We start from the raw sequence: 27,562 nt of genomic DNA, 5'->3' as shown, positions 1-27,562 counted from the left end.
AACAGCCACTAGAGGGCGGCGTTTGCTTCTTGACGGTGTTGCGTTCACGGAGCTCCGGAGCGGAGGAGAATCCGGGTCCCTCGACATCAGCTGTTCTCCACTGCAGTGCCTCAGAGAGAGCTCAGAGAGCCAGGAAGGAATCTGATTAGTGAAAATAACACTAGCAGGAAGATAAAGTTTATTTTAGAAGACGAAATCCTGATAAAGAAGTCACTGACAGAAGAGACATATAGCTAAAGATGTCGTGAGTGTGTGTAGGAGGCACAACTAAAAAAAAGAAGAAAAACATGCTTCAGTAACGTTTTCTGAATTAACATATTATTAGGTCTATTTTTTAACACAAAGGTGAAGGATAACAACAAGAACAATTCAATGACCGGTTTCTAAACTCTTTAACTATTCTTGATATCGGCATGACGTCACGCACCACGTGATCTTCCTTAGTTACCAGGCCGGAGGGGCAAACAACGTGGAAGGCACCGTAGCGACCGTAAGGGCTTGCACAGTTATTAAAACTTTTAGTGTTCTTTTGTGTAGCAGCACAAGTTTATTATTGGTCACTGGTGCCAGGTGTGGCTCACCAGTATCAGGATGGGCTGAAGCCTGAAGATTTTAGCAAGATATAAGGCAGAGCTGCACATGGTCGGCTGGATTCCTGTCCATACAGGCACACAGCTGATTTCTGGCTAAATAATCCAAAACAATGGCCTAGTGTGGGTACCCAGATGTGAACCACTACCTCATCAAAGCTCTTGGTAAGTACAAATGTTGCTATAAAAGGTGTCTATTTAAAAAAATGTATTTGACAAACACAATTTGATTAAAATGAGGACGCTTAACAAGCTAGCATTAGCTCACCTGCTAGCGCTTGTTTGTTATCACGTTTAAAGGAACAGGCTCATGTCCTGGCACGCCAGACTGTCTCTCCATGGGCAGAGACACACGGGGAAACACGGATCTCTTTATGTCTTTATATGTGTGTAATACATACAGTCAGTCTGGCATGCCAGGCTAACAGGCTAACAGGCTAACAGGCTCAGCTCACATCCACCCATATAGTCTAGAAACGGAAATGGCAGCTCTAAACTTTCCTTTCTTACCTGCTACAAAGTGTGCAGAACAAACATAAGTGTAGTCTGATTTCGGCAGCCACAGTTTTCCCGGTGTTTTGCTGGTATTGTCGGCGGTTCCGTTTATAGCCAACAGTGTTTTACTCCTCCTCTCTGGTTCAGCAGCCTCGCTTGGTATCATATAAAAGGACAAGAGACTGTGGAGCTACATTGTTGGTGCAGTTTAACACACAACAATTCTTCACCATCTTTTATATTTCTATATCTCTCAGTCTATAACAAATACTGAGCAAGAACAAACTCCACACGAACGCTATGCTTGCAGCACTGTCCGTGATTGTTTGCCCCCTCGCACTGGTTGCTGAGGACCGCACATACCTGAATGTGCTTAGTTCCCCGGATGTCCGTGTTCGAGAATAGTGTGTAACTTTCAAATGTCTATGAATGTCCGTTTTAGCCAAGCCACTACTAGTGGAGATGACAAGATGCAGATTAAGCCGATCGGCTCCTCTAACATGTAGTGGGATTTTTCAATATATATAATTATTGCTTTGCTTGTCGACCGGCGACATTCCCGCGCTGGCGCGCAGGAAATTTTGCACACCAGCTTCTTGACTGTGTCCCTGGACAGTCGGAGGACAGGGCCCACTCTGGACAGTTCACCAGTCCATCGCAGGGCAAAAGAAATCAGTTTGTGTCTATTTGAAATGTTCCCTGTTACTCTGACGTGATAACTGAATATATCAGAAGGTTAAATTTCATGTAAATATTTATTTTCTGACTAAACTGAACATGACATGTTAGACTATATATCTATTAGAGATTAGAAAAACTGCTGTCCTTGATTTCTTCTGGAAATGGATTTCTTCTTTGACTGTCTTAATAAGACATCACGGTCAGGAGTATGAAGTCTGTCAAAATACCCCACAAAACAAGCAACAAAACAAAGATGTTTATTTCATTCATTTGAAGACATTTCATGTGTTACATTACATACATAACTTAATCCTTTTCTCGTGAATTAATGAAGTCTTTTACTTCTCGTTTGGCATTAAAATAAGTATATAAACTTCTTACACCATGACAACAGCAATAAAACTATAAAGTTAAAATGAAACTATAAAGATAAAATGAAGAAGAGCCAATCAAACAGGATTAAAGAGCACTAACAGTCATAAAGTCAGTCCAGATGAAGTGGTGAAAATGAGGAGCATATCCAAGTGGTGTGTGCTTGTTGTTGGACTGGAGCCAGTGGTTGATCCACGCTAACAGTGAGTGCATGTCTGTTCAACACTGAAGACTGAGACACTAAAATGTGGACGACAGAATTCAAACTGCAGCCACGAACTTGTTATCAACTCACCAACATGAAATACAGTCACACTAAGAACACAGCAGCGAATCCCGCTGCACAGCTGCTCAGAATGTATGAGGGAGACAGACGTCTTCTGCTGGCAGAAACTCTCTGACACAGTGAACAACATGGCTCTCTCAATCCCTCATCTGGTCCTTCAGTAAATGGTGTGAGAAGCAGGGATGCCCGACTCCACGGTGAGAGATCCAGTCCCTGCTGGGTGAAAACATGCTCAGACGCAGCAGATCCAACACAGATAAATTGGAGCATTCTAAACAGCGTTCTCACCTGAGATAAGAGTGATGTGAAGGCTAAAGTCTTCACTGGTTATCTGCCCACCAGATAATGAGGAGATAATACAGGAACACTTCACCTCTGCAGCGTTTAATCAGCATCTATTTGGGATAAAACTCAGTATCAAAGTACAAAGTCAGACTGGCCTGTGATCGAGGAAAACAAGAGGCTCGGCAGTCAAGGCTGTCTGGTAAGGTCCAGAAGGTTCTTTGAGTGGCAGTATAAGATCCTTCAGAAACACACCTCCAGGGCTGCAGATACTCCTCTACAACAGAGCAACTTCAGCAGGCTGACCACACCAGAACCAGGGTGTGAACCCCTCCCCACCACCTGTCTGTCCTCACCTTTCATCACCCAGCGCCACCGGGAACAGCAGAAAATCTCCTGAGTCTGGTTCTGCAGAAAGTCTGTGGCTGTGCTGCATTCAGCAGCAGAGAAATAAAGTTTCATTGAATTAAAAATTGGCTGTCGGAGTAACCTAAAGGGAAAACTGCAGTTCTTTACCCTGCTTGAGGATGTATGCTCTGATTCACATGGTGTAAAACACAATAATGACACTGAAGGCAGCTCCAATAAAACCTGACTCTCAACATATTCATAAATAGTCATGAACAGGCGATCCACGGTACGCTGAATGTTCTCCACTCTCGTTATCAGCTGCCCATCCATCCATTGTCCATCCTTCCATCTCTCTATATATCTATCCATCCATCCCTCCCTCAGTTGGTAAAGCTGGTCATCATTTGGAAGTTTGCCAGCTCAATTCTCTACCTGTCCACATGTCGAAGTGTCCTTGAGCAAGACACTGAAGTCCAAACAGCCCCCAATGGAGGACTGAGCTCCCACCAGGCAGTGGTCACTCTATAGAGTATTTGCAGCTGACGTCACACACCCGGCCTCGCAGTGCACGCTGGGTAGTCGCCGCCATGATGGAGTGAAAACAAACATTCAGGCGTATGATGGATTATGTGGCTAATTTTGGTCAAAGGAGAGCATGAAAAGATGGAAAATGACCACAAAACTGTAAGGAATAAAATAAGTTGTGTTTGGTGTGAATAGCTTTGAGATTTTGTGAAGAAGTGTGTGAGAAACATGATCTGAGGTGCTGCTGTGAAATGTGAGGCTGGGTTCTGGTTTGTTTTGCCGCTGACGGGAGGCGGTCGGCTCAGAGAAGATTCTGTCTGGCATCTCTTAAAGTGTAGATTTTCTAGTTTCATATGAGACCCAGCATGGAGCTGGAGCAGACGGTTCTGGTTCTGTAGTGTTTCGTGTCTGGAGGTGCGGCTGAGGGGGGCGTGTTGAATCGTTGCATCTGGATTTTAAAGTTGTTATAAAACAAACACTCGGTGGTCAAAGTGCAGCTGGAGCATTCAGTTAGTGAGATTAAGGCTTCCTGATTTAGACACAATTGAAAGAAATCATCCTCACAGCATTTTAGTCACTTTCTACACTCGTTGAAGAGGAGCAGACGGCTGCTGGACCCGGTACCGGGTCTGTCTGGCCAAACCGGTTAAATGACTCCATGATGAACAAGTCCATGTTGGCCTGGAGTTTAACTCTGACATGTAAGCTTGCAGATCTACGCACTTCAGACTTCACAAGAACGTTGTCTGCGTTGCCGATTCAATACTGTCTCAGTGCTCCCACAAAGCCGGATACAAAATACTTGTATGAATCCAGGCTCTTGTTCGCTGAAGAACTGTCGATTAGATAACAGTAAATGTCGGCGTTCTCCAGATCGGGGAGTTCTTGAATCTCAGCCGTGGATACGGGTCCTGCTGCAGCCTGAAATCCGTAGTTTCTCCCGGTCCCGGTCTTTGTGTGTTACGTCCAGATTGTCCACTTGATCTGACAACACAACAACATCCCTCCTCTCCTGATCAGTCCACGTTTTCAGCGTAACAGAACACTGAACGTGCACTACTCTCTATGAATGAAACCGCGTATCACTGGTGGTTTTCACTCCAACATGGCGGCGGTCCTCCGGTTGCCAACTCCCGGGTCACGTGAGTGCAAATACTCGATTGGAGTGTGAACGTTTGTGTGAATGGGTGAATGTGATTAACAGTGCATTCCTAAACTGGGACTTTCGTCTGAACAAGTGGGACCTGATAAACTGTTGCTCTTTCCACCAAACACAGGGATTTCTATCCATGTGACTGCTGACGGACGACGATGCGCTGCAATGTTTAAAACTGGACAAGAGTATATACAGGTTATTTTCCATTTGAACGTTAATTTGTTTTCTTAAGTTATTAATTTATTTGTTGGATTATTTTTTTGTTGTTACTGTCATTGTTTGTCTATTTGTAGGAGTACCACTCTGACCAATCCGCGTTCAGACTCTTATTCTCCACTCCTAGTGCCGAATTTAGATTTCTGATAGGATCACAGATTAACAGTAACTCATAGACTACACAATCCCAGTGAGGGAACAAGTATAGCATTATTATTGCAACAACACATTACTGATACATCGGCCGGCCAGTATATCAGGTCGATATTTGAGTTTTTTACTGGTATTGTCATCGGCCGATACAGGTAACATTTTAAAACGCATGTCATTATGCTGTGACATGCATGTAATTACGCTGTACTGTGCATAAAATTACACTAACATGCATTTAATTAGAGTGTAACACACATGTAATTACGCTTTAAAATGCATGTTATTGCATTGAATTACAATTAAAACATGCATGTAATTACACTTTAAAACACATGTAATTACACAACACATGTAATTACACTTTAAAACACATGCTGCCCCTTTACATACAAATTATTTGAACTGATACAAATTACAATAATTACATGCGCTTTAAAGCGTAATTACATGTATTTTAAAGTGTAACATGTGTCTTAGTGTAATTGCATGTGTTTTAAAGATATATTAAGATTGTTCTTCTTTCTGCCCCTTTTCTTTCATTTGTTTTGTGTCTAAACTGATGACATTGATGTATTTTCATCTTTTTTGTTTTGTGATTTTGTGTTGTTTTAAAGAGAGAAAGAAAAATAAACTAAAGGAAACTAATTACGCTTTAAAACACATGTAATTACATTGCAACGTGCATGTATTTACACTAATACACATGTAATTAAACTTTCACAAATGTAATTACACTGTAACACGCATGTATTTACACTAATATGCATGTAATTAAACTACCACGAATGTAATTACACTTTAATACGTACGTAATTACACTGTACCGCACATGTAATTAAAGCCGCAAGCGGCATTGGTCGGGACCGAGCCTCCTTGCCGGCCCACGACTGAGACGTCCACCCACTAACATGGAGTTGTTAGCAAGTCCCATCCACTAACATGTAGCTGTTAGCATGTCCCATCCACTAACATGGAGCTGTTAGCATCTGTCATCCACTAACATGGAGTTGTTGCATCGATGAGCTGACCTTCAGACATGTGTCACCCATCACAGTGGAGCCAGGAGTAAACTCCAGCACCTGCTCATCCACCTGGATCTGCTTTGGCAGTTCAGTCACGCACAGGAACTCTGAGCTCGGCTGGAAGCCATCGCGGCTCATCGCCGTGGTGTACAGTGCATCACCACAAACCAAGACATCATCAAGGTCCTGCCTCCCCCATGAGAGCACACTGTTCAACATGTGTCTGGCTAAGCTGAGTGCAGCTACAGCCATGCACTGCTTCCCTGCGTTGCTAAACCTCTGGCTGCCCTGGTGGAAGGATCCCTGCACAACCTTCTGGAGCCTGATCCCCGTCCTGACGTCAACCACTGCTGCTCGCCTCGCTGCGCTCACACCAACACCTGACTGGCCTGACCGGGAACGCTCGGGAACGGGACACTTAGCTTCGGGGAAGACGCGTTGCTCCGTCGGCACGGCAGGGCACGCAGCAGGACCCTCTTCCCCGACCGCCGCTGGAACCGGGCCTGCGGTCGGGGGCAACACCTCCTCCACCACCTCCTGGGTTGCTGCCTCCGCCTGACACAGAAAGGAAGCAACAGGTTTTACAGCGTGTTCAAACTAAAGAGACATGATGCAGGTCATCTACAAATAAGACACGCAGAGTATAAAACCAAGAACCAACCCGGGGGCCTGGTGGGCTGGGGCGGGAGGCAGGGACGGGCTCAGGGGCAGGTGACGGTGTTGCCAGCACCTGTGAAGCAAAGAATAGCTGACAGTGAAGTTCTGCACTTACTCATTTCATCCCTCAAATTTCAAAGTCACACAAAACCAGCCTGCTGCTTTCCTCCTCTGCGCCTCCTGGCAACACCTGCTGGCCGACCCACCACACGTGAGGTCTGAAGAAAGGAAAAACAGTCCTTTCCAACAGCTGTCTTCCTGCTTGGTTAACCAGTGTCAACATGGAGTAAGTGTGAAAGTTACCTGGCCAGCTGGCGGACAGCGGGGCCGCCGTCAGAGCCAGAAGAAGGGGACACCTTCTCCATGGCGTCCAACATGAACCACACCAGATAAGCTAATCTCTCTTTTGCACACAATCAACTGACCATTTGGGTATTCACAGCAGAGAGCTGTGGTTAACTGAAATATTAAATATATTCCCTTCTTATTACCTTCCCGCTGCAGGTATTGCTGTTTTCTAAGTTTGTAAAGAAATTTCTAAAGAGTTTCTAAAGGAACACGTGCCTGGGAGGCGCCGGTGTCCAGCCAAACCTCAACGTACCCATGCTTGCTGCGACACGGCGGTATTCCTGATGCGGCGTGGATTATTGATCGGTGTACAATCAGATCACAGAGAGAGGAGAGGAGCAGCGAAGCTCCTCCGCTGCTCGGTGCAGTGGGTGAGAGCTGTCCTCCATAATGGATGTGAGCTTGGCCAAGATCCTCCTGTCACCCACATCAGAATCAGAAACGGATCTATTGCCAAGAACAGCAGCCTGTACCAGGAACTTGTTTTGGTGAAAATATAAACAGACAAAAGAAGGAACAGATTTAAAAAGGCACAAGTATAAAATATAAATCATAGGAGTTAAGACACAAACAAATAGCACAATAGCAGCAACAACAACAATTTACAGAATTAACATAATTTACAAAATCACAAAATTACAAAGGTTAAATCTATTTACAGTGATGGTTATAGAGCTGAAGATTTTCCGGAGTGCGTAGTTGGTGCATGTGTGTGTGTGTGGGGGGGTGTCAATAATGTTCACAAATTAGCTCGTAGCTCGCAGCAATGTTAAAAAAAAGAACTTAAAGAACAAAATAGTTCTGTGACGAACAGGCGTTCGTCACTGGTGAAATGCACTGCACTTTGCACACAGACACTTTTTCTCTTTCACTTTGCACTTTGTAATGCACACAACACTTTAAGAGGCTAATTTGCACATTGAGAAGAATTTGCACGACGATTGTCATTTTAAATGATTTATTTATTTATTGAAGGATGTTTGTCTGTGGGTCTGGTCGGGTGTGGCGGCGGACCTGCAGGACAAACAAATGACAAATCAAGATTGGGAAACGTGCAATATATGTGCCTGTTTTTAATTAGCTTTTCTTTTAGGTGTTGTCATGCATGCAGTGAGTGTGGAGAAGGTGTTGGGTGTATGAATGTGGTGAAGTGTGTGTGTGTGTGATTTTAACTCACCTTTCGGCTCTTGTGTCCAGGAGTGGTGTCCGGGCAAAAGATTCCCCGGGGGACGGACACCACTAAAGAAGGTTCCGGGCTGGACCAAGAGTGGAAATGGGTGGGGGGTGGTTTCACGGATTTTAGATATGGTTTAGGATTTAATGTATTTATTTGGGTTGTTAGTTTGGTTTATTCTTAAGTATGGGTTTTGTTTTCATTAGGTTAATATTATGAGTTTATAATGGAGGATTTTAACATAGTTTTAGAGATCTAATATTATGTTTTATACCTCCTGGAGTTTTTAATGGTTTTACCCTATTAAGCTGGGTGTATTTAAGGGCCCAAAGACACTCAGCAGAGAGACCGAGGCCGAGGCCGCTGTGTGCTGCTGCTGGGGAAGCCAAACTCCTGGAAAATCCTCCAATGCACCTTTTTGCACTTCTGCACTTTATCGTTGATTTTTTGCACAAGAAAATAAAAAAGAAGTGGACCACTGAACTTCGACTCATCTCTTCGTACTCACTGTTCCACCGCCGCTCACGCCACGCTGTTTACAAGTTCTTTTTGGGAAAGCATGAACTTTGTGAATAATTTTATGAAGCTCAGGTTGAGTTTTCCTTCTGCCCTTCAGTGTGTGCTCTCCGGATCTCCTCTAACCGATTCATTCTGGTTTCACTCTGAAGTTCTTGAAACCTCTGTCTTCCATTTCCCTTTTCCCTGTTTCTTCCCCCCTGTTTCAGTGACCTCCTTCATTTTTGAACAGCAGCATGTAGAGCACTTTGAACTATTTCCTGGTTCTAAATTCCCCAGGTGGTGCTGTCTGCACCCCCGCCCTGCCGCAGTGGCTTCAGGTTTTAGGTTGTATTTTTTGTTTGTTAGTTAACTTTTACTTTGAAGGGCTGCCACTTTTTTCTTTTAAGCATCTGAGCTTTTTGGGGAGTTTGCATTTGTATTAGCTGTAATCAGAAGGATTATCATCAAGGTCTGGATTTGGAACTGCCCTGTGCACTGCTTCCTCAGCTCCTCCCCACACAACTGACAGGACAGGAAGTGAGGTCGTAGTTAACGTTCCCTCCAAAGCCTTGGGTTGGCTGTGGGACCCATGTGACCATGTGGGTGTGATGCATTTGAGGGACCTACAGAAGGTGGGAATTTGGAGGTTTTTACCCAGGGTCTGCCTCCTGTGACGGCTCTGAACTGAGCTGGCCGACTCTCTGCTGGTACTCAGCCTGCAGGCCAGATCTCTCTTCTTCTGCCTCCTGCAGCTTAGTGACCTTCAGACTCTCTGCTTTTTCAGATGTTCTGACGCTGCCTCCTCCATTTCTAAGGCAGCTCTGAGCCAGTGGACTTCTTCGTGCAGGTAGGGAGTGTTTGTCTCACAGCCGGCCAGGTGATCCCGGAGCTCCTCTGCCTCACAGCTCTGGACTTCCAGCAGCTCCTGCAGCCTCTCAGTCTGGTCAATTTGTGACTCCAGCCTGTTTTCCAAGGCTTGAATCTGCTGCTCCTGGTCTTTCAGTTTGACGTCCTTCTGTTTGAGCTGAGAGTTCAACTTTTTTTGTTGGTCTTCCAAAGTTGTGATGCTGCTGGTCAAAACCTCCACCTCTGTGCTGACGGCTGTGACTCTAATCCTCCCGGTTGTCTTTTTTCTGGTCTTTACTGGGTCTCCTCCAGGACGCGTATGAGGCTTTCCACCTTCACTTCAGCGCTGAACACTGCTGTGGCTCAGAGGCTCAGTTGTTCTCTGCCTGCCTGTCAGACTGTTTTCTATACTGTCCACCCAGAGCGGAGCCCGGATTAGTAGACTGAGTCGCATAATGTTATGGATACACCCCAATGAGTGTACTTTATTGACATTATCAGTCAGCCCCTATCTTCTCACACAGATAAACCACCTTTTCTATCTTTATTAGAGGATGCACTGATATGACACTGAGCGTGTGTGTGTGTGTGTGTGTGTGTGTGTTTGTGTGGTTCTGATTTTACCAGGGATGAGTCTAATGATTGTACATTGAACACTGAGAAGTAGAACCTATGAAAACTCGCTATCTTGACGTTTTGAAAGCATGCATACAGAAAGTTCCACAATTGTTAAAGGCCTCTTCTTAATTAGTTGCTGTAATGACTCGCATTGTCTTATTTTTCCTCAGTTTCATGAACAGGCTCCTGTTCCAGATTAAAGGTATAATGGACGATGTTTTAGCCAATGAATGGCGTGATGCGAGTCTCAACTATTGGTCCTCTGACATGTCAATCTCACCGGAGAAATGCTTGCGTAACGCCGTCAAGCGGCTCGTAGGCTCGCGTGCATTCGTGTGTGTGTGTGTGTGTGTGTGTGTGTGTGTGTGTGTGTGTGTGTGTGTGTGTGTGTGTCAGTGTGAGTGAGTGGGTGTGAGTGTTGGGATGGGGCGGGGGGGGTGTGATGCCCTGGATCTCGGGGTGCGTGGCCGGAGCGCTGGGGGGTGTACTGGCTTGGGGTGGGTAGCCGCCCGTGTGGGCCGGTTCTCCTGGGGGGGTCATGGCCCTCCGCCTGGGTGGGGGGTCGGCTCTTGGGCTCTTGGGCCTTGGGCTCTCGGCCCTGCCCGCCCCGGGCGTCCGGCGCCCGGGGTGGACCGGCTCCTGCCGGTCGTGGCTCCGCGGGGCCCGGGCCCCGGGACCGCCGGGGTCCCCGGCCGGGGCTTTCCTCTGACCCATTTCTGAACCGGAGCGGGGGCGTCTGCCTGGGGGAGCGGCTTGGATCCGGGCTCTGTGATGACCGCCGGCTGTCTGGGCTCTGAGGGCCTCTCTGGCCTGCTTCTGGCCTTCTCAGGGGTCAGAGGTCATATATGCATGATCACTATCACCATCACTGTCACCATCATATTTTGATAATCACGCTGATCTTTAATCACTCTTCACATACTGGGTTACCTTGTCTTCTTGTGGTGGTTAGACTAATGGTGATCTGTAGTAGCCCTCTCTTGATGCACGCCCCGAGTTTACTACTAGTTATTACTAGTTACGACTAGCTATATTCTCAAAAAAAAAAAAAAAGGTTTGTGGTGTCCTTGCATTTCCTTCCTTCCCTACACCTCCTTTTATTTTTGTGGCCTGGTCTGTTCACTGCTATGGTTCGTCAGGGGAAAAAAAAAGAAAAAATTTTATATATATATATATATATATATATATATATATATATATATATATATATACATATATATATATATATATATATATATATATATATATATATGTATATATATATGTATGGTTCTGTCAGTTTTTGTGTTGGTTGTCGGCTCTGTTTTGGTGTTGTCTAGATTGGGGTTTGGGATTGTTCTTGCTTGCGTGTGGTGCATCGACAACACTGTTTTGCATTGTGAATTTGTACAAAGGTTGTGCCCCCCCCCCCCCCCCCCCCCTTTCCCTCTCTTTATCTCTCTCTCTTTCTGTCCCTGCTCCCTGAGCGTCTCCGTCCCGGTCCTGTCCTCAGCCATGCCGGATGCCAGTTTTAAATAAAGGCAGCAGCAGCAGGAGACTCAGTCTCGTCCTGCTGCTAACATTAAAATCTGTTCGGATAGTAAAAGGCTACAATCATACAATATTGCACGCCCCAGCTGCTGAACAGGACAAGGGAAAAAAAAAAAAAAAAAAGCGGCTCGTAGGAGTAGTTGAGCAAAAACAACAATCAGATGTAGAGAGAGAGAGAAAAAAAGGAGGCCTGCAGCCATGTTGTCTGGCGCATGCGCGTTTTCAAAAAGTGAGTAACAGACGTTTGGCTTCGACTTTTTCAAGAAAATCGTCCATCATACCTTTAAGTACTGTACTTTGCCCTGTTCTCGTATCTCTGCCTCCTGCACTCTGGTTTTATCTGAACGATTCATTTTGAGTTATTAGGGGTTCGGGTTACTGCTACTGCTCTACATGAATAAATAAAATTCCCCCGTCTCATTCAAGTTAGAAATAGTTCATAATTTAATTAAACTTCAACTAAACTTTATTTACATCATTCCATTTACAACACAGTCATTTCAGGGTACTTTTAAAGAAAAAGACAGTTCCACATGAGCAAGCAGATGAGATGAATGAAAGGAAAACTGTCTTTAAAAAGGAAGAAACCTGCAGAACCAGACTCAGAGGAGACTTTCTGTAGAACCAGACTCAGAGGAGACTTTCTGTAGAACCAGACTCAGAGGAGACTTTCTGTAGAACCAGGCTCAGAGGAGACTTCCTGCAGAACCAGACTCAGAGGAGACTTTCTGCAGAACCAGACTCAGAGGAGACTTTCTGTAGAACCAGGCTCAGAGGAGACTTCCTGCAGAACCAGACTCAGAGGAGACTTTCTGCAGAACCAGACTCAGAGGAGACTTTCTGTAGAACCAGGCTCAGAGGAGACTTTCTGTAGAACCAGGCTCAGAGGAGACTTCCTGCAGAACCAGACTCAGAGGAGACTTTCTGTAGAACCAGGCTCAGAGGAGACTTTCTGCAGAACCAGACTCAGAGGAGACTTTCTGTAGAACCAGGCTCAGAGGAGACTTTCTGTAGAACCAGGCTCAGAGGAGACTTTCTGTAGAACCAGGCTCAGAGGAGACTTCCTGCAGAACCAGACTCAGAGGAGACTTTCTGTAGAACCAGGCTCAGAGGAGACTTTCTGCAGAACCAGACTCAGAGGAGACTTTCTGTAGAACCAGGCTCAGAGGAGACTTTCTGCAGAACCAGACTCAGAGGAGACTTTCTGTAGAACCAGACTCAGAGGAGACTTTCTGTAGAACCAGGCTCAGAGGAGACTTCCTGCAGAACCAGACTCAGAGGAGACTTTCTGCAGAACCAGACTCAGAGGAGACTTTCTGTAGAACCAGACTCAGAGGAGACTTTCTGTAGAACCAGACTCAGAGGAGACTTTCTGTAGAACCAGACTCAGAGGAGACTTTCTGTAGAACCAGGCTCAGAGGAGACTTCCTGCAGAACCAGACTCAGAGGAGACTTTCTGCAGAACCAGACTCAGAGGAGACTTTCTGTAGAACCAGGCTCAGAGGAGACTTTCTGCAGCTGTGGAACAACCCATTTTCCAGACTTGATCTAATCCGACAACCAAAATCCACTCAGATTACCTTTGAGCCGCTGGATTCAAGACGGTCTGACTAACACAACGGAGTCAGACACTCCTTATGAATCAGAGCACCAGCTGATGTCGTGGAATTTTATTTTAAAAAGTATCCTAGGCCAGTCACGGTGCAAAAAACCCCACAAACATATATTCCAGAAAAAACGTAAAATCCTCAAGTATATCCATTCTTGGTTCTTGAAGTCTTCCATCGTAGTTCTCCTCAGAAAAATCAGGCAGAGTCAGAGTCAGAATGCAAAAGGAGGACTTTATTCCCAAAAAACCCTCCTGGCAGTCAGGTTGACCAAAAGAACTGACGCGCCGATCGCTCTCCGCTCCATCTATTTATACTATTTCTTGGGGGTTCGTTGCTGCTTAATTAGTTCTCCTTCAAGACACAATTGTTCAAACATTCGTTGAGTCTCCTTCAAGACACAATTGTTCCCCCCTCCCTACAAAGGTCACTGTCCGTGACCCCTTAGGAGGCCCACTCAGCCTCCATCAAGTCTCCTTCAACTCTTCCCAAATGCCAGGTGTTGTGCAACAAATCATGGTGTTACATTTCTTGTCCAATGAGCCTCATTTACACCAGAGGGAGACAGAGAGACAATTGACCTGTCATCTTAACTTTAGAAAAACAAACTGTCCAGCTGCCAAGAGGCTGCCGTAAAAATGAAAAATGGCAGGCTGGCGAACAGAAAAAGGATACATGTCTTTTCTACGCCTGTGTCTACTAGCCTACTATAACTAACAGAGACATGCATTACATGAACAATAGTAGCTAACATAATATAATAAGCATGATGTAAAGAATATTATAAAATTATTCAACACTGACTGCAATCACACTCTCAGGCACAGGTAAACCACGTCATGCCACGTCATGAAGTCTTTCCGCACCTCAACCATTCCTGAAGTCCTTGAGTTTTAGGTGCTAAGACAGAACCCTGTGGAACTCCATGTCTAAGTTTAGTCTGAGCTGAAGAGTCATCAACAGGAACCAAGTGGGACCTGATCAGTATCAATCATTTTGAACCTTTAATCCAGATCATCACCAATGTAAAAGAGTTGCAATAAAGACGCTTTGATATTAAAGTTCTTGTAGCTGCTTCAAAAACGTATGCAGACAGGTAATAAATGAGATACTCCCACAAATCATTATGTAAAAGCTTTATTGGAGTATCCAACTCTGTGTTCAAGCATGAAATTGTACAGCGATTGTCAAATGCAGTGCAAGGTCAACAAATCTCCATCAGCCGCACTCAGCACGTCGGTGGATCTGTTACCAGTAACCTGAAGAGAGAAACGCCTGACCGTCACGTGTATTTCAGCTCCGTCACGTCAGGGAAATTAATGGTTAGCCAAACTGTTAGCACAAAGTTTGTTTCATTTTTCCTTTTTAAATTTTCAGAACTTGAGCACTGTAAAAAGTCAAGTTTGCATCTCCAACCTGCAGGATGAATGATGACCCACTTCTCCAACCGAGCCACAGCAGCCGACTGTACCACATGTTTGGGCCAAATAACCATAAAAACACACTTCCAACCATTAAAATCGTCCTCAAATTGAAGGCGTTCCATCTGACTACAGTAATTTAACTTCCACTGCTCACTGTCTCACTAAGACAGAGTAAATCAGAAACAGGTGCTACTTTTATTGACAAAAAGAAGAAAATACAGACTACAATACATTGGATTAACCAGCTCCATGCAGAGTTCAGTCTCATTCAAAGCACTGCGAAAAGCGAACACTTCCAGCCCATTTCGAACATTTCGACGAGTACAGCAGAACAAATGCTTTCTTCATAAACTGTGAGAATAAATCAATCATATCACTAGAAACTCTGCAAAAGCAGATGAAGATGCACCTCGCTTCAGAAGATTTATTTTCGAAGAATTCCTCGAATGAGATGAAGGGAAATATATTGGCACTGAAGTTATAATGCAGTTTGCTTCATGTTTTTGCTTTTGTCGTCACCGTCAGACTCCCGTCTGAATCTGAGGAACAGAAAGCATCAGAGCGTGAGGGAAGGCCTGGCCAGGAGAAAACAGCATCATTCTGCAGGAGCAGGACATCTTACCTGTTTTCTGCTCTCCTCCTCTTCAGCAGAGTGTAGGAAGTGGTTGTGATGAAGACCAGAACCAGGAAGCCCGTCACTGCCGCCAGGCCAACTGCAACTTGGGAAAGGACACCCATCTCTGCAGCTGCAAACAGACATACAGCTTTCAGAGAAACTCATGCAGAAGAATCAGCTGCTGCCACAAACACAGTCTTATCCTGAATATCATCATGCTGGGTGACATTCAGAGCCATAGTGAGGTATGAGGTTAGCATGAACTAGCTTTATGCTATTAGAAACTGTTTATGTCGTTGTCGTTCAGTGTTCAGCTCAAACCTCAGCTCTCAGTCGCCACTGTTAACATCTGTAAACACCAGTAAACAACATGGCAGAGGTCTGACTGTCCACACTGACCCCTGTCAGTTCTCTGCACTCAGACAGCTGTCTCTCCTTCCCTTTACCCTACAGAGAGAATTCCCCCAGTGCTTTACGTTCACCCCAAAGCCAACCCCACTTCAGCAACCAACCGCATCAGGAGGTACCTCAGTAAGGCTGATCAATTATTCCCTGATTGGTCCATGTTTATTCTTGGAGACTTTAATCAGTGCGATCCCAACGAATCCCTGGAAGCATTAAACCGTACATCTCACGCTCGCCCGCCCGGGGAAGACACCTGATAAACATTACTGCTGCCGTTCTTCCTCTTCTACACTCAGCTGATCTCCTCACCATCCTGTCCCTGCCTACTCTCCAGTCATCAGGGAAATCAAGGATGTGACCAAGACCCTCAGGCAGTGGACCAGTGAGAGCAAAGCCACTCTCCAGGGATGTTTGGAGTCCACCAACTGGAGCATCTTCCGTCCTGCTCTGATGGCCTCCATTACCAAGCAGAGGTCTTTCTATTATCCTTCTGAGAAGAAAATATCACCTCCAAGATGAACCCTGGGTGATCATCTTCCACAGGGTTCTGTCTTAGAGCCTATACTCTTCACATTAACATGCTTCCTGTAGGGAACATAATCAGGGAACACTCCATTAACTTCCACTGTTCTGCAGATGAACAGAACACCTGAGAAAGAAATGATGTAAACATCTGGAACCACCGAGAGAACCTGGTGTTACTTTGGACCAGGGCGTCTCCTTCAACGCTACAGTAAACAAGTCTTCAGAACCTCCTTTTTTCACCTTTAAAGTCTCTAAAATCAGGAACATGTTCACCCAGAGTGACTCTGAAAAACCCATCCCTCATGTGTTCCTCCAGAGTAGACAGTTTTTCTGAGGCTTTTGTATTATTTATATCGATATCGGAATTATATCGTATCGACCGAATTTAAGACCTATATCGTGATAACATTTTTGGCCATATCGTCCAGCCCTACTTCCATCCATCCATCATCCATCCATCCATCATCCATCCATCCATCATCCATCTATTGCACACTTGGAGGGACGACCCGACTCGTGTGGATGTTTTGAAAAAGAGCTTCAGTGAAGAGTTCTGTAAGACACAGAACACACTGCCACATCTGTGTGGGTGTGTAACAGGTTTCTGTCGGACCCTGCTCACTTTAGGGGATACTCCCTCTGGTGGTGAAGCAGGGGAACAGCCTGTGTGTCAGTGCTCCGCTGTGGGGATGGGCAGTGCTGAGGAATGAAACAAATTACAGGGGGAGCAATTAAATACAAGTGAAGTAATAAAAGGGTAGTTCCCCTACACATCCATCCATCCATCATCCATCCATCATCCTTCCATCCATTTATCCATCATCATCATCCTTCCATCCATTTATCCATCATCATCCTTCCATCCATCCATCCATCATCCTTCCATCCATTTATCCATCATCATCCTTCCATCCATCCATCCATCATCTTTCCTTCCATCCATCATCCTTCCATCCATCCATCCATCCATCATCCATCCATCCATCCATCATCCTTCCATCCATCCATCCATCCATCATCCTTCCATCCATCTATCCATCCATCATCCATCCATCCATCCATCATCCTTCCATCCATCTATCCATCCATCATCCATCCATCCATCCATCATCCTTCCATCCATCTATCCGTCCATCATCCTTCCATCTAGGGCTGGACAAAATTTCGATATCAATATATACCGCGGTATATTTTTATTCAATAACGGTGATATGAGTTTTAAACACATTTTCGATATAGTGCATTACAGTATGTGTTTCACAATCACTAATTGCTGTTCACGGCGCCGCCGATTCAAGCCGAGCAGAAAGCGCCTCAAGAGAGTGATCAGTGCTCTGCAGCTACAGCTGGCCGTCCTCAGCTCAGGCTACAAGCTGAGCTCCACCGCAGTGAGTTTGAGCTCCAAAATGAGAACTTGTGATGTAAACGCGACTGAACAAGCTTCCACAAGCTAATTTGTGGCCGCGAAATAATAAATCGTGCGCACGAAATACTAATTTGTGGCCACGAATTAGGAATATCATTCACTGAACAGCCCATTAAAGTTAGCAGCATGTTGACAGATGCAGACTTTCGGTCTCAATAACTCTTTAACAAAACGTCAGTAACATACAAAGGGCGCCTGCATCCCATCGCTGTGAGCTGGACGACAGGCTACAAGCTCATTTTCATTAAAAGTATCCGTCGATGAAGCAGCAGAAACAAAGCTGGTAGTGCTGGGGGGTTCAGGGACCGTCTATAATTTACAAGACACTGAAACAGCGGAGACAAATACCACAAAAAAAAAAAAAAAAGAAAAGTACAGGGATTCGCTGCAGTGTCACCATAATCACTACAACCTTAAGTAATCTGTACTTAAAGCTCGTGTCCGGAGTTTTGAACGAGAGAGTTTTTTTTAATCCAATGTCTGGAGGTTCCGCCCTCCCTCTGCTTTCATGAGCGACCAAGCCACGCCCCTTTAATTGTGCACGCTATTATCCGTCGGGTGAAAATGAGAGCCTCTGAGTCCTGCAGCATCCTCCATGTTGAGCTGTTTACGGTGGATGTTCAGCAGACAGTGGATATATCTGCTGCAGAGCTAACTCTCCTCTGCTGGGCGAGCGGCCGTGCTCTCTGGCTGCTCCACACTTTGACTGACAACACGACAAGGCGGAAGCTCGAAATCTATTGGCTGAAGCTGACCGGCGCTTTTTCGGATAACATGGGGGTCTATGAGACGAAGGCGGGGCTCATAAATACATGTTTATATTGCTTTATGCTGATATTATATTGTAGTATCGAACCAGACTGACACGTTGAAGCTCTGTTGAAAAATGATTCATACATTGGAAACGAACTGAAACGCCGGACACGAGCTTTAACCTTAGTAATTCTGAGCACTTTGATTTTTTTAATAAAAACTGTGTTGTAGTTTAGACAAGCTATTAATATTGAAAAGGTGAGTGTATGGCAGTTATTTCAATCCCCTGTCCCAGTAATATTTATGTTTGTTGTTGCTCACTCTTTTTTCTGTTTATTGCAGTAATTCTGAGCACTTTTATTTTTCTTCCTGGTTGAACCTTTGTTTGAATCTACAACAATAACATAACTGTATTTAAGTGTAAAGTTAAAGCTATTCATATTGAAAAAGGTGAAACTTACGTTTATTTGACAGTGATTTCATATTTCTTAAATAAAAGGTAAACATTTAATTTATTGTAGTTTTTATTTCTAAAGTGTTATACTGGAGGAGCTTCCTGGATAACTAATTTCTAGTTTTACAGGTAGTACATTATGTACATGATTCTTCCCAGTTTTTCTTAGGCTTTTGTATTATTAAATCGATGTCGGTATTATATCATATCGACCGAAAGTAATACCTATATCGTGATAACATTTTTGGCCATATCGTCCAGCCCTACCCCCACAGAGAATTTTGAAGACACAAGTATCGGGGTTTTTGTTTTTTTTTTTTTGCTTTTCACACACTCATTCACTGCTTCACGCTGTACACACACAATATGAGGAATGGAGCAACAAACATCAAGCAATCAGGAGTCAAACAAAGAAACAAAGACCCAGCCTGACCAGCGGCAGGTGCTGCAGTGTGTTACTACAGATTTACTCTGAACAGACTTGACCACTAAACCAATGTACAAATGTTCTAATACCAAATAAATATGTTTCCAACATAATGATGATGTGGTTGCTTAAGAAAACAAAACCAAAACTGATCAGTGATCAGCAGGCCAGCTGAGCCCGTCTGAAACAAGCAGTCAGCAGTGACCATCCAGACATTCAGGACATGGTGATGCTAACCAATAAAAGCAAAATATGAGGTAAATATTATCTCCCTCCAAACAGCACATGAAAATGAGCTTCTGTTTTTGTGTCTGGATATGCTGAGCTGGAAACCCAGAGAAGAAAGCCATCATGCTGCTGACACTCGGAACTGGAGGTGAAAAGGTTCCTTACTGTGGCTTCCCTCTGCGCCGGACCTTGGTACCAGCATGTGTTTGGTGTAGTCCAGGCTTCCATCGTTGACCTCGGGGCTCATTTCAAGTAAGTGGCACATCAGGGCGTACACGTGGACCGTCTCGAAGGGCCCCACCTCAAGGTTCTTCTGGAAATCAGGACCAACTGCTCTGAAGAAGGGTTTCATGTCCAGGACTTGGTTGTCAAAGCCGTGCTCGCCTTTGTTGAACTGCAGAGGGAAAAACTACACGAGGAGAGAGACAACAACAAATGACATGGTTGGACGTTTCAGACTGTTTTTCACTTGTTTCTGAAATCTGAGACCTTTTTTAATTATGATGAACTTTATATATTGTAATTATTTCCCCACTTATCTCCCATCTTTCATCCTTCTGAAGGATTCACCCAACCCCTGCACTCCTGGTCCTGACAGCACACCGTCAAGGCGTGGGTTTTTATTACAGCCACACATTAAATCACTCCTGCACTCTCTCACCCCATTGATGACATATCCAGGATCTGCAAACAGTATGATGGGCAGGAGTCGAGGGTGTTTGCTGTAGTGCAGCCGTTCAGGCATCTCTTCCTTTTTGTACACGTGCAGGTGGGGGTGGCCTCCTTTCAGAGCCTGGTACACCGTCTCCAGCTTCCCTTCTTTAGGCAGCAGCATCCCAGTGGGACCATAATCCACCAGGTGAAACTGGAGATCTTTGAAGCTGAAGCCTGGGATCTCAGAGAGAATGATCTCGTTAACGAGACCGCCCCGCAGCACGGTGGTCATCCCGTGGTCGGCGGTCATGATGATGTTGAGCCGATCAGTCAGGCCGTGTTGGCGGGCCTTCTCCCTGATGTAGCCCACGGTCCGGTCCACCTGCTCAACCATTTCTCGGCGTTCTGGAGAATCTGGTCCGTACCTGTGCCCAACCAGATCTGGTTCTCCAAAGTACAAGGAGACGAAGTCCAGGTCCTGCTGGTGGAACCACTCTCCGATCACTTTGTCAATGTTCAGTCTCCAATCAGTCTCATTGGAATAGTCATAAAAAAGAGGTTCCACCTCCTTCACCTCCACCGTCTCTCCTCTGTACGTGGCTGCTGTACCGGGGAAGTGTAGAGATCCGGCTTTAAGACCCTACAAGAGTATGGAAAAAGAACATTAGGATGTTCATTTGGGAATGGTAATCCAGCTTGACACTGTGACAAGTAAAAGACAAGCAGGTAGATTGAAGGAACCTGTCTCTGAGCTGTTATCCAGATGGGTAAGCTGCCATTGTCCCAGTAGGAGTCCACAAACTGGCTCTGGTAGTACTGCTTCTTCTCCTGAGTGGTGGTGTTGAACCACATGTTGTGAATCACTCCATGATTCTCAATGTATCGCCCTGATGGAAAAAGAAAATCGTTCCAAAAATCCATTTAGCCTTGAAACTAATTCATCCCACAGGTAGAACACAAAACAGGAATAGACTGTATGATGATCGGAAAGCTGTGAACCTTGGAAGAATTTCTTTCTGTCCTCATCCTATTGATCGATCCCCATAACGGCACATGCTGGGAGAAGCTCAGCACCCAGAGAACAGTGGGGTCCAGGGCGAGACCTTCCACCTCTCCAACCTCCAGACCACCGCTGCCTCCACCTGGCTTCAGGAGCTGGGTGATGTGAGCGAGAGGAGGGGCGGCAGGGCAGGAAGTGTGACAGAGATGCCAACTGGTTTCAATCAGCCATGACTGAGGTGGCCTGCCGTCTGCCGCTCTCAGTATTCACGTACAGCACTTTGATCCAGCTGTTTTTAAAGTGCTCTACAAATAAAATTGAGCTAAGTTCAGTTGAAAACTGAAAATTGATTGTTGGTTAGTAGAAAATATTCCTCAAACATTGCCCAGGTCTATTTTGGTTATTGCCAAGACTAATGCCGAGCAGGTTGTTCCACCGGTCCCCGAGAAACCACATCAGGAAGACCAGTGAGAGGAGAGGACCACGTCTGCTGAGCTGATGGAAATGTGGTCACAGCAGGCGACAAAACAAGAAAATGAAGAAATAGGACCACTATGATGTGACTGTCTTCAGCATTCACACTAACAGGCTGTGAGTCCACTGAGATGGGGTGCAGAGGGTTTGCAGAGCCCTCAGCATGCTGGGTATCAGAGGGGCCAGGAGATGGGGGTCATCCAGGAGGCCACGGGGGGCCGAGGTGCTGCCTGGACCCCGGCCGGGGCTCGATTCCCTCTGACTGGGTCAAGTACTGGATGAGTGTATAAACGATAACCTGAAACGCTTCAGGACTCCAGGTGTCACTGATAAAGCCACAGCTTCCAGTCCGAATTGATGGGCTTTGATGGAATTTCATGGTATGAAATGTGTGTGCTGTGTAAAAAAATGATGAAGCAAAATTGAAAGATGCACAGAATAAAAGCTGAAATAAAGAGTAAGTTCCAGGAACGTGAGGGGGCGCTGTGCTCTGAGACGGATCAGCTGGACCCTCGGGCTCTACCGTAGATCACCGGACACTCCTGCAGAGACGACCAGCAGGCTTGTTTTGATTTAAAACTTTTATTTTGAGGCCAACATTTGTTGAGAACCCATCTCTGACTGTCTGCTGCTGTTCACGTAAGAGACGTTCAGGGCAGCTGGGACATTACCACGTGAGGCGTTCAAAGACACAAACTCACAAAGTTTACTGAAATAATTAAAGAGGTGAGAAAATGAGACTCTAAAAATAAACGTGGGGTGTCTGTGAACCTTCTGGAATGTAGACTTATTTTCACCCCATTGTTTTCCTTTTATATAATTTTCAACACAAGTAACTAAAATGTCTCTAATGTTCTATCTTTCACAGGAGACTGCAGCCTGAGGAGGATTTAGTTCTCCTTTTCATTTGAAAAAACTAGTTCTCCTCGTTGTTTACAACAACAAATCACCTTTTCAGATAATGTTAATGTTAATGTTTGCATTTGTATCGTCATATAAATAAGAAAAAAGTCAATATTTTATTTTTTTTACTGCGGACAGGCGGCAGTAACATTTTTACGTTTGTGTAACTCTGCATAAGGAAAAGAAGAATATTTTCGTTTTCCATTTCTACTGTTAACAGAATTTGTATTTTGTACTGGAAATAAGTTCAAATTACAACATTTAACTTTAATGTTTTAAGGAGGAGAATGGAAGAGGACGGTGAAGTGTTTGTTGGTGCACATAGTTAAAGCTATAGTGCGTAACTTTAAATGTCTATGAATGTCCGTTTTAACCAGGCCACGACTAGTGGAGATGGCAAAATGCAGATTAAGCCGATCGGCTCCTCTAACATCTCGCGGGATTTTTCAATATATATAATTCTTGCTTTGCGTGTCGACCGGCGACATTCCCGCGCTGGCAAGCAGGAAATGACGCATTTTACGTCACAACAAGAAGGGAGGGGGAGGACGGGAGGGTCTCATAGCAACAGGCAGACCGAGGAAGCCACATGGCAGAGAATCCAAAGAAACGGCCGAGAAAGAGTCCTGAAGTGGGTCCTACCACCAAAAAAAGCCTGGACGGACGGCAGAAGGACTGCTGGCCAGGAAGGAAAGTGACCGACGGAGAAGGCAAGCGAGGATTTGTATTGGCGTGGCTTTTCCTCGGTGGAGAGCGCTGAAAACAGAAACTGGGCTGAGGGCAGACACAGATGTTGCCTTGCTGCTGTTGGATAAGTAAGGGACTTGGTTTATAATTATTTAAGTACTTTATTATTTTTTGTAAATGGTGCTATGAACGTTATGCTGTAATGTTAGCAGCCTGCCAACATAATGTCACACGGTAATAATCACACATTCGCAAACGCTGTCTAAGAACAATGTCATGCCAGTGCTGAGTATGGGTAGCATGTGTGACCGTAGCCTCAACTCAGTTGTTAGCACAGCTGTAGATAACGATGTTATGTTGTTGGTTATCACTCGCTACACACTATATACTGCTTGCCACTGCTTGTACACGCCGGTGCTGAGTATGGGTAGCATGTCATTCATCAGACTGCCGCTTGTGGCTACAAAATTACCACTTCAGCCACTGGAGACCAGCGGACAACAAATGATTTCCACTGACGACCACTGGGTCTGTTCATCCACTCACCTGTCAGTTACAAACTAGCAGGCACCTTGTCTCCCGTTTGAATAAGCTGTTTGCGTTTCTGTGCCAAAACAAAGAAAACTATAATTACATCTTCGGAAGAGTCCATCTTTTCTTCACCAGCTGTCCTTATTCACACAGAATAAAAACCATTTCCAGCAGTGTTTCTCGCTGTGGAGACGCGAATCGCCTGGCAGCAGTTGGGGGGGGGGGGACACCTGGGACACCGGGGACAGCTGGGTGTACTTCATGTGGAAGAATTCCACTAGAGGGCGACCAACGTTACGCACTGTAGCTTTAAACAACAAAATGAACTGTTTTCTTTCTTTTTCCTTAATTTGAACCAAACGTATAAAAGTACTGAAAGCAAAGTTGGTAAAATTCAAATTTAAGATTTCATTTTTTTTTTATTTGTGGAGCAAAACCATCTTTTGCTGTCAAATAACATTTTGTTATTTTGTTTGTCAAATATTAGTCATCTTCATCAGGCTGGGTGTCATCGGCCCTGCATCGTATTTCCTGTTGTTTTGTGAGTTTAGCATTTTATTAATTCTACTACTGGACATATATATCACAGCAGCTGCAGGCAGAGGTCAGAGGTCAGGCAGCAGCCTCTGATTGGAAGTTGATGTTATGAATCTCGCTGCCAACACTTTACTGCTGGGGATCATTGACCATGACCCTTGACCCCTGTCACAGTGTTCCCCAGTGGAATCAGATGGCTAAATGCAGGGATCTTTCTTCTTGAGGATCTAAACCAAAAAACTCTCCAAGTCGTGGAGAGTTTAAATAAATGAAATGCTGGCCTGTAGAGCCAAACTGAGTTTGAATGAAGTCATCGTATTTACTTTCTCTCCAGCATCTGAGTGTCCATCCAAAGGGCATGTTTGATGTCTGAGTTCACACGACCTGTTTGAAAACTGGGTCTGCAGCTCCGGCTATTTGGTGAATTGTCTCTGTTTCAACACTACGAAGGAATAAAACTTTTACTTTGCTCACAGAGAGAAGGTTCCAGCAGATAACAGGTGAACTGTGGTTCTCCTGGACAGGACAGACAGCAACACACACTCCCATCTCTACACCGTTTAGTGTCAACAGGTCACTTCTGGACTGTGGGAGGAAACCCACACGTGCATTGGAAGAACATGGAAACTCCACTCAGAAAAGATTTGAAGCCATGACTCCAGCAATAACACGGTGATGCCGAAGCCCCGGGAATCGATGCAGAGTTCAGAGAAATCAGTCAACTTGAAGTACTTGACCAGCTTTCAAGTATTCTGCACCAGATTAAGTAAGGCGAGCGCACACACCACGTTTTCCCAAACAACCTGGACAGCAGACCCACAGTTATGGGTCCAAAGTGTCCAAAGTTAGCATGAGGCACAGATCCACAGTGTGTCAGAAAGGGACAGTTCCAGCCCGTTGAAGAGAACCTCAGCTAACATGAAACAAACAGACCCTGAAGGCAGGAGTTCAGAGTTCCAGATCCAGCTGGAGAGCGGCTGCCGGCGTACCTGTGAGCAGGGTGAAGTGTGTGGGGCTGGTGATGGTGATGAACGCCGGAGTGACGTACTGCGCCTTCACCCCATCCACAGCCATGGCGTCCAGGTGAGGCGTGTGCACGTCCCTGTCGTAGTCCCAGCGGAAGCCGTCGAAAGAGATGAGCAGCAGCTTGTTCCGGGCAGACTCCGCTCTGCTGGAGTGTGGCGGAGCGGCAGCAGCGCCCGGAGGTTTGCTCAAGAGGCACAGGGCAGCGAGGCACAGCAGCGGCAGCATGGCGTCAGATCCACATCCACACTGCCCTCAGCAAGGAGGCGGACGGACTGAGGGCTGCGCTTTTATGCATGAACTCCTCTATCTTTGAATTGCATCACAGGTTTTACTGTGACTCTATTACCCGAGGACTGATAATCTCCTGATCTGAGCAGAATCTGATAAGACACAGACAACAGCAGACTTTATCGACACTCACACACATCAAAGGAGCACAGTCAGCTCATAAAACAGAATCTAATTCTGTCAGAGGTGAAAACTGTCTTCCACTACTCTGTCTTATTCTTGTGGAACATCCCAACACAGATGGATCTACAGCCGTGAAACACTGAGTCTGCACTGAGTTCAGACAGCAGAATAGTTCCTCGCTGACTCCTCAGCTAACTGGAAGTGCAGGTACATGTTTACAACTGCCAGCAGGGGGAGACTCCTCTCTGTGGAAGAGGGTTAGGCTCAGGTCGGGGCAAACATTCACTTTTTCTGGATATTATTCTTTAAAATATATCAGTTCATATTCTGAAAGCTTTTCCTGAGTTAAAAAAAATCAAACTGACTGATCACATCAGTTCCATTTCATTTAACATCAATTAAAAACAGTCCATGTGAAAACGAGGCAGCACCTCAAAATAAACTTTTTATTATGCATGTTCACATAAGTGTGAAAAAAGAGTAAAGAAAACCAAGATGGACACTCCAAACTAGAAAAGAAGGAAAGAGCAGGAAAAAGCTTTCTTCATAATTCATTCTTCTCAGTGTAAAGTGTATAAAGACAGGCTTTAATGTTAAACATGTCTTTGTCTTCAGAGCATCTGATTATAAGCTGTGTGATTATCAGAGCAGAGACATTTATCGCTGCAATCACATCAACATTACATAAATAAATAGTTTTATCTTCTGTTTCTACACAGCTCAGTGCCAAAGTCCTTTTACAACTGGACTGACAGATAGAGGGTTTTATTCACTTATAATGATAAACAATCCCACAGCGTTTCTTTTTTTTATTTGGAGAAATTAAACTATTGTAAGCTTTATTCAACAACATCTTGCAAAAAGTTGATGTAAATGATCAGCCACCTTCACAGGCTTGTGAAAAAGCCCTTGATGAAGCAATGTTTTCTCCCTCTACCATTGCCCATACAGGAGTTATAATAGGGCTGGGCGATATGGCAAAAAAAATGATCACGATTTTTTTTTTCATATCATTCAATCTCGATTAAAATCACGATATGCTATATTGTTTTTAAACCAGTTTTAAAGCATCTGCACTGAAAACTAGAACTATAGAATAGTTTAACATTTTATTAACAAACCAAGCAAATAGCAATGCAAATTCAATAATATAAACATAGAAAAATATAAGCACAATCTCACTTAACAGTGCAGTAAATGGGAAAAAAAAATCTAGCACCAAGACAATAAAATCCTGCGATGCACCGTTTTTTCAGTAAAAGAGAAGAACTGAACGATCGTTAGTTAAAGTGTGACAGTTTCCAGCCCTGAGGATTTTTGTTGCTATAAAAGATTAAAAAACTAAAGAAACGGCCTGGGGATAATGAAGGTGCTTTAGAATGGAAACATTATTTTTAAGTTATGATGCTAAATATGCTGCTGCCATCATTAATGCTTGCATCAAATGTACAAAATTCAAATAATCTAGATTGGACAGATTAGATTTAAAATGTAACGGTGCAAAACTACAATAATATAAAAAAAATGGACAAAATTAATCATTTTTCTCCTCTTACAATGTTGCTCGTATGGTGCAGTGGCCTGAAAAGACAGCACTGGCTACGTTTACGTGCAGTCAATATTCGTGTTAAGATAAATATTCTGGTTTCTGAAACATTTGGAATAAACTCAGGG

The 27,562-nt window shown here is 44.7% G+C and overlaps 1 protein-coding gene across 1 annotated transcript; it reads right to left on the bottom strand.

Moving 5' to 3' along the window:
• Nucleotides 1-6,497: 6,497 nt before the first annotated feature.
• Nucleotides 6,498-25,702, bottom strand: LOC115392904 (ectonucleotide pyrophosphatase/phosphodiesterase family member 7-like). The gene is made up of 6 exons (XM_030097571.1): nt 25,441-25,702; nt 21,061-21,206; nt 20,327-20,959; nt 19,831-20,074; nt 15,454-15,577; nt 6,498-6,684 (listed from the first exon to the last, which is right to left on the bottom strand). The coding sequence occupies exons 1-6, from the start codon at nt 25,700-25,702 to the stop codon at nt 6,498-6,500; spliced, it is 1,596 nt and encodes a 531-aa protein (XP_029953431.1).
• Between the last annotated feature and the right edge of the window lie 1,860 nt (nt 25,703-27,562).

The sequence above is a fragment of the Salarias fasciatus genome, chromosome 8, assembly GCF_902148845.1.
Source record: "Salarias fasciatus chromosome 8, fSalaFa1.1, whole genome shotgun sequence".
Classification (NCBI taxonomy): Eukaryota; Metazoa; Chordata; class Actinopteri; order Blenniiformes; family Blenniidae; genus Salarias; species Salarias fasciatus.
This window is presented reverse-complemented; position numbering and strand designations above follow the sequence as displayed.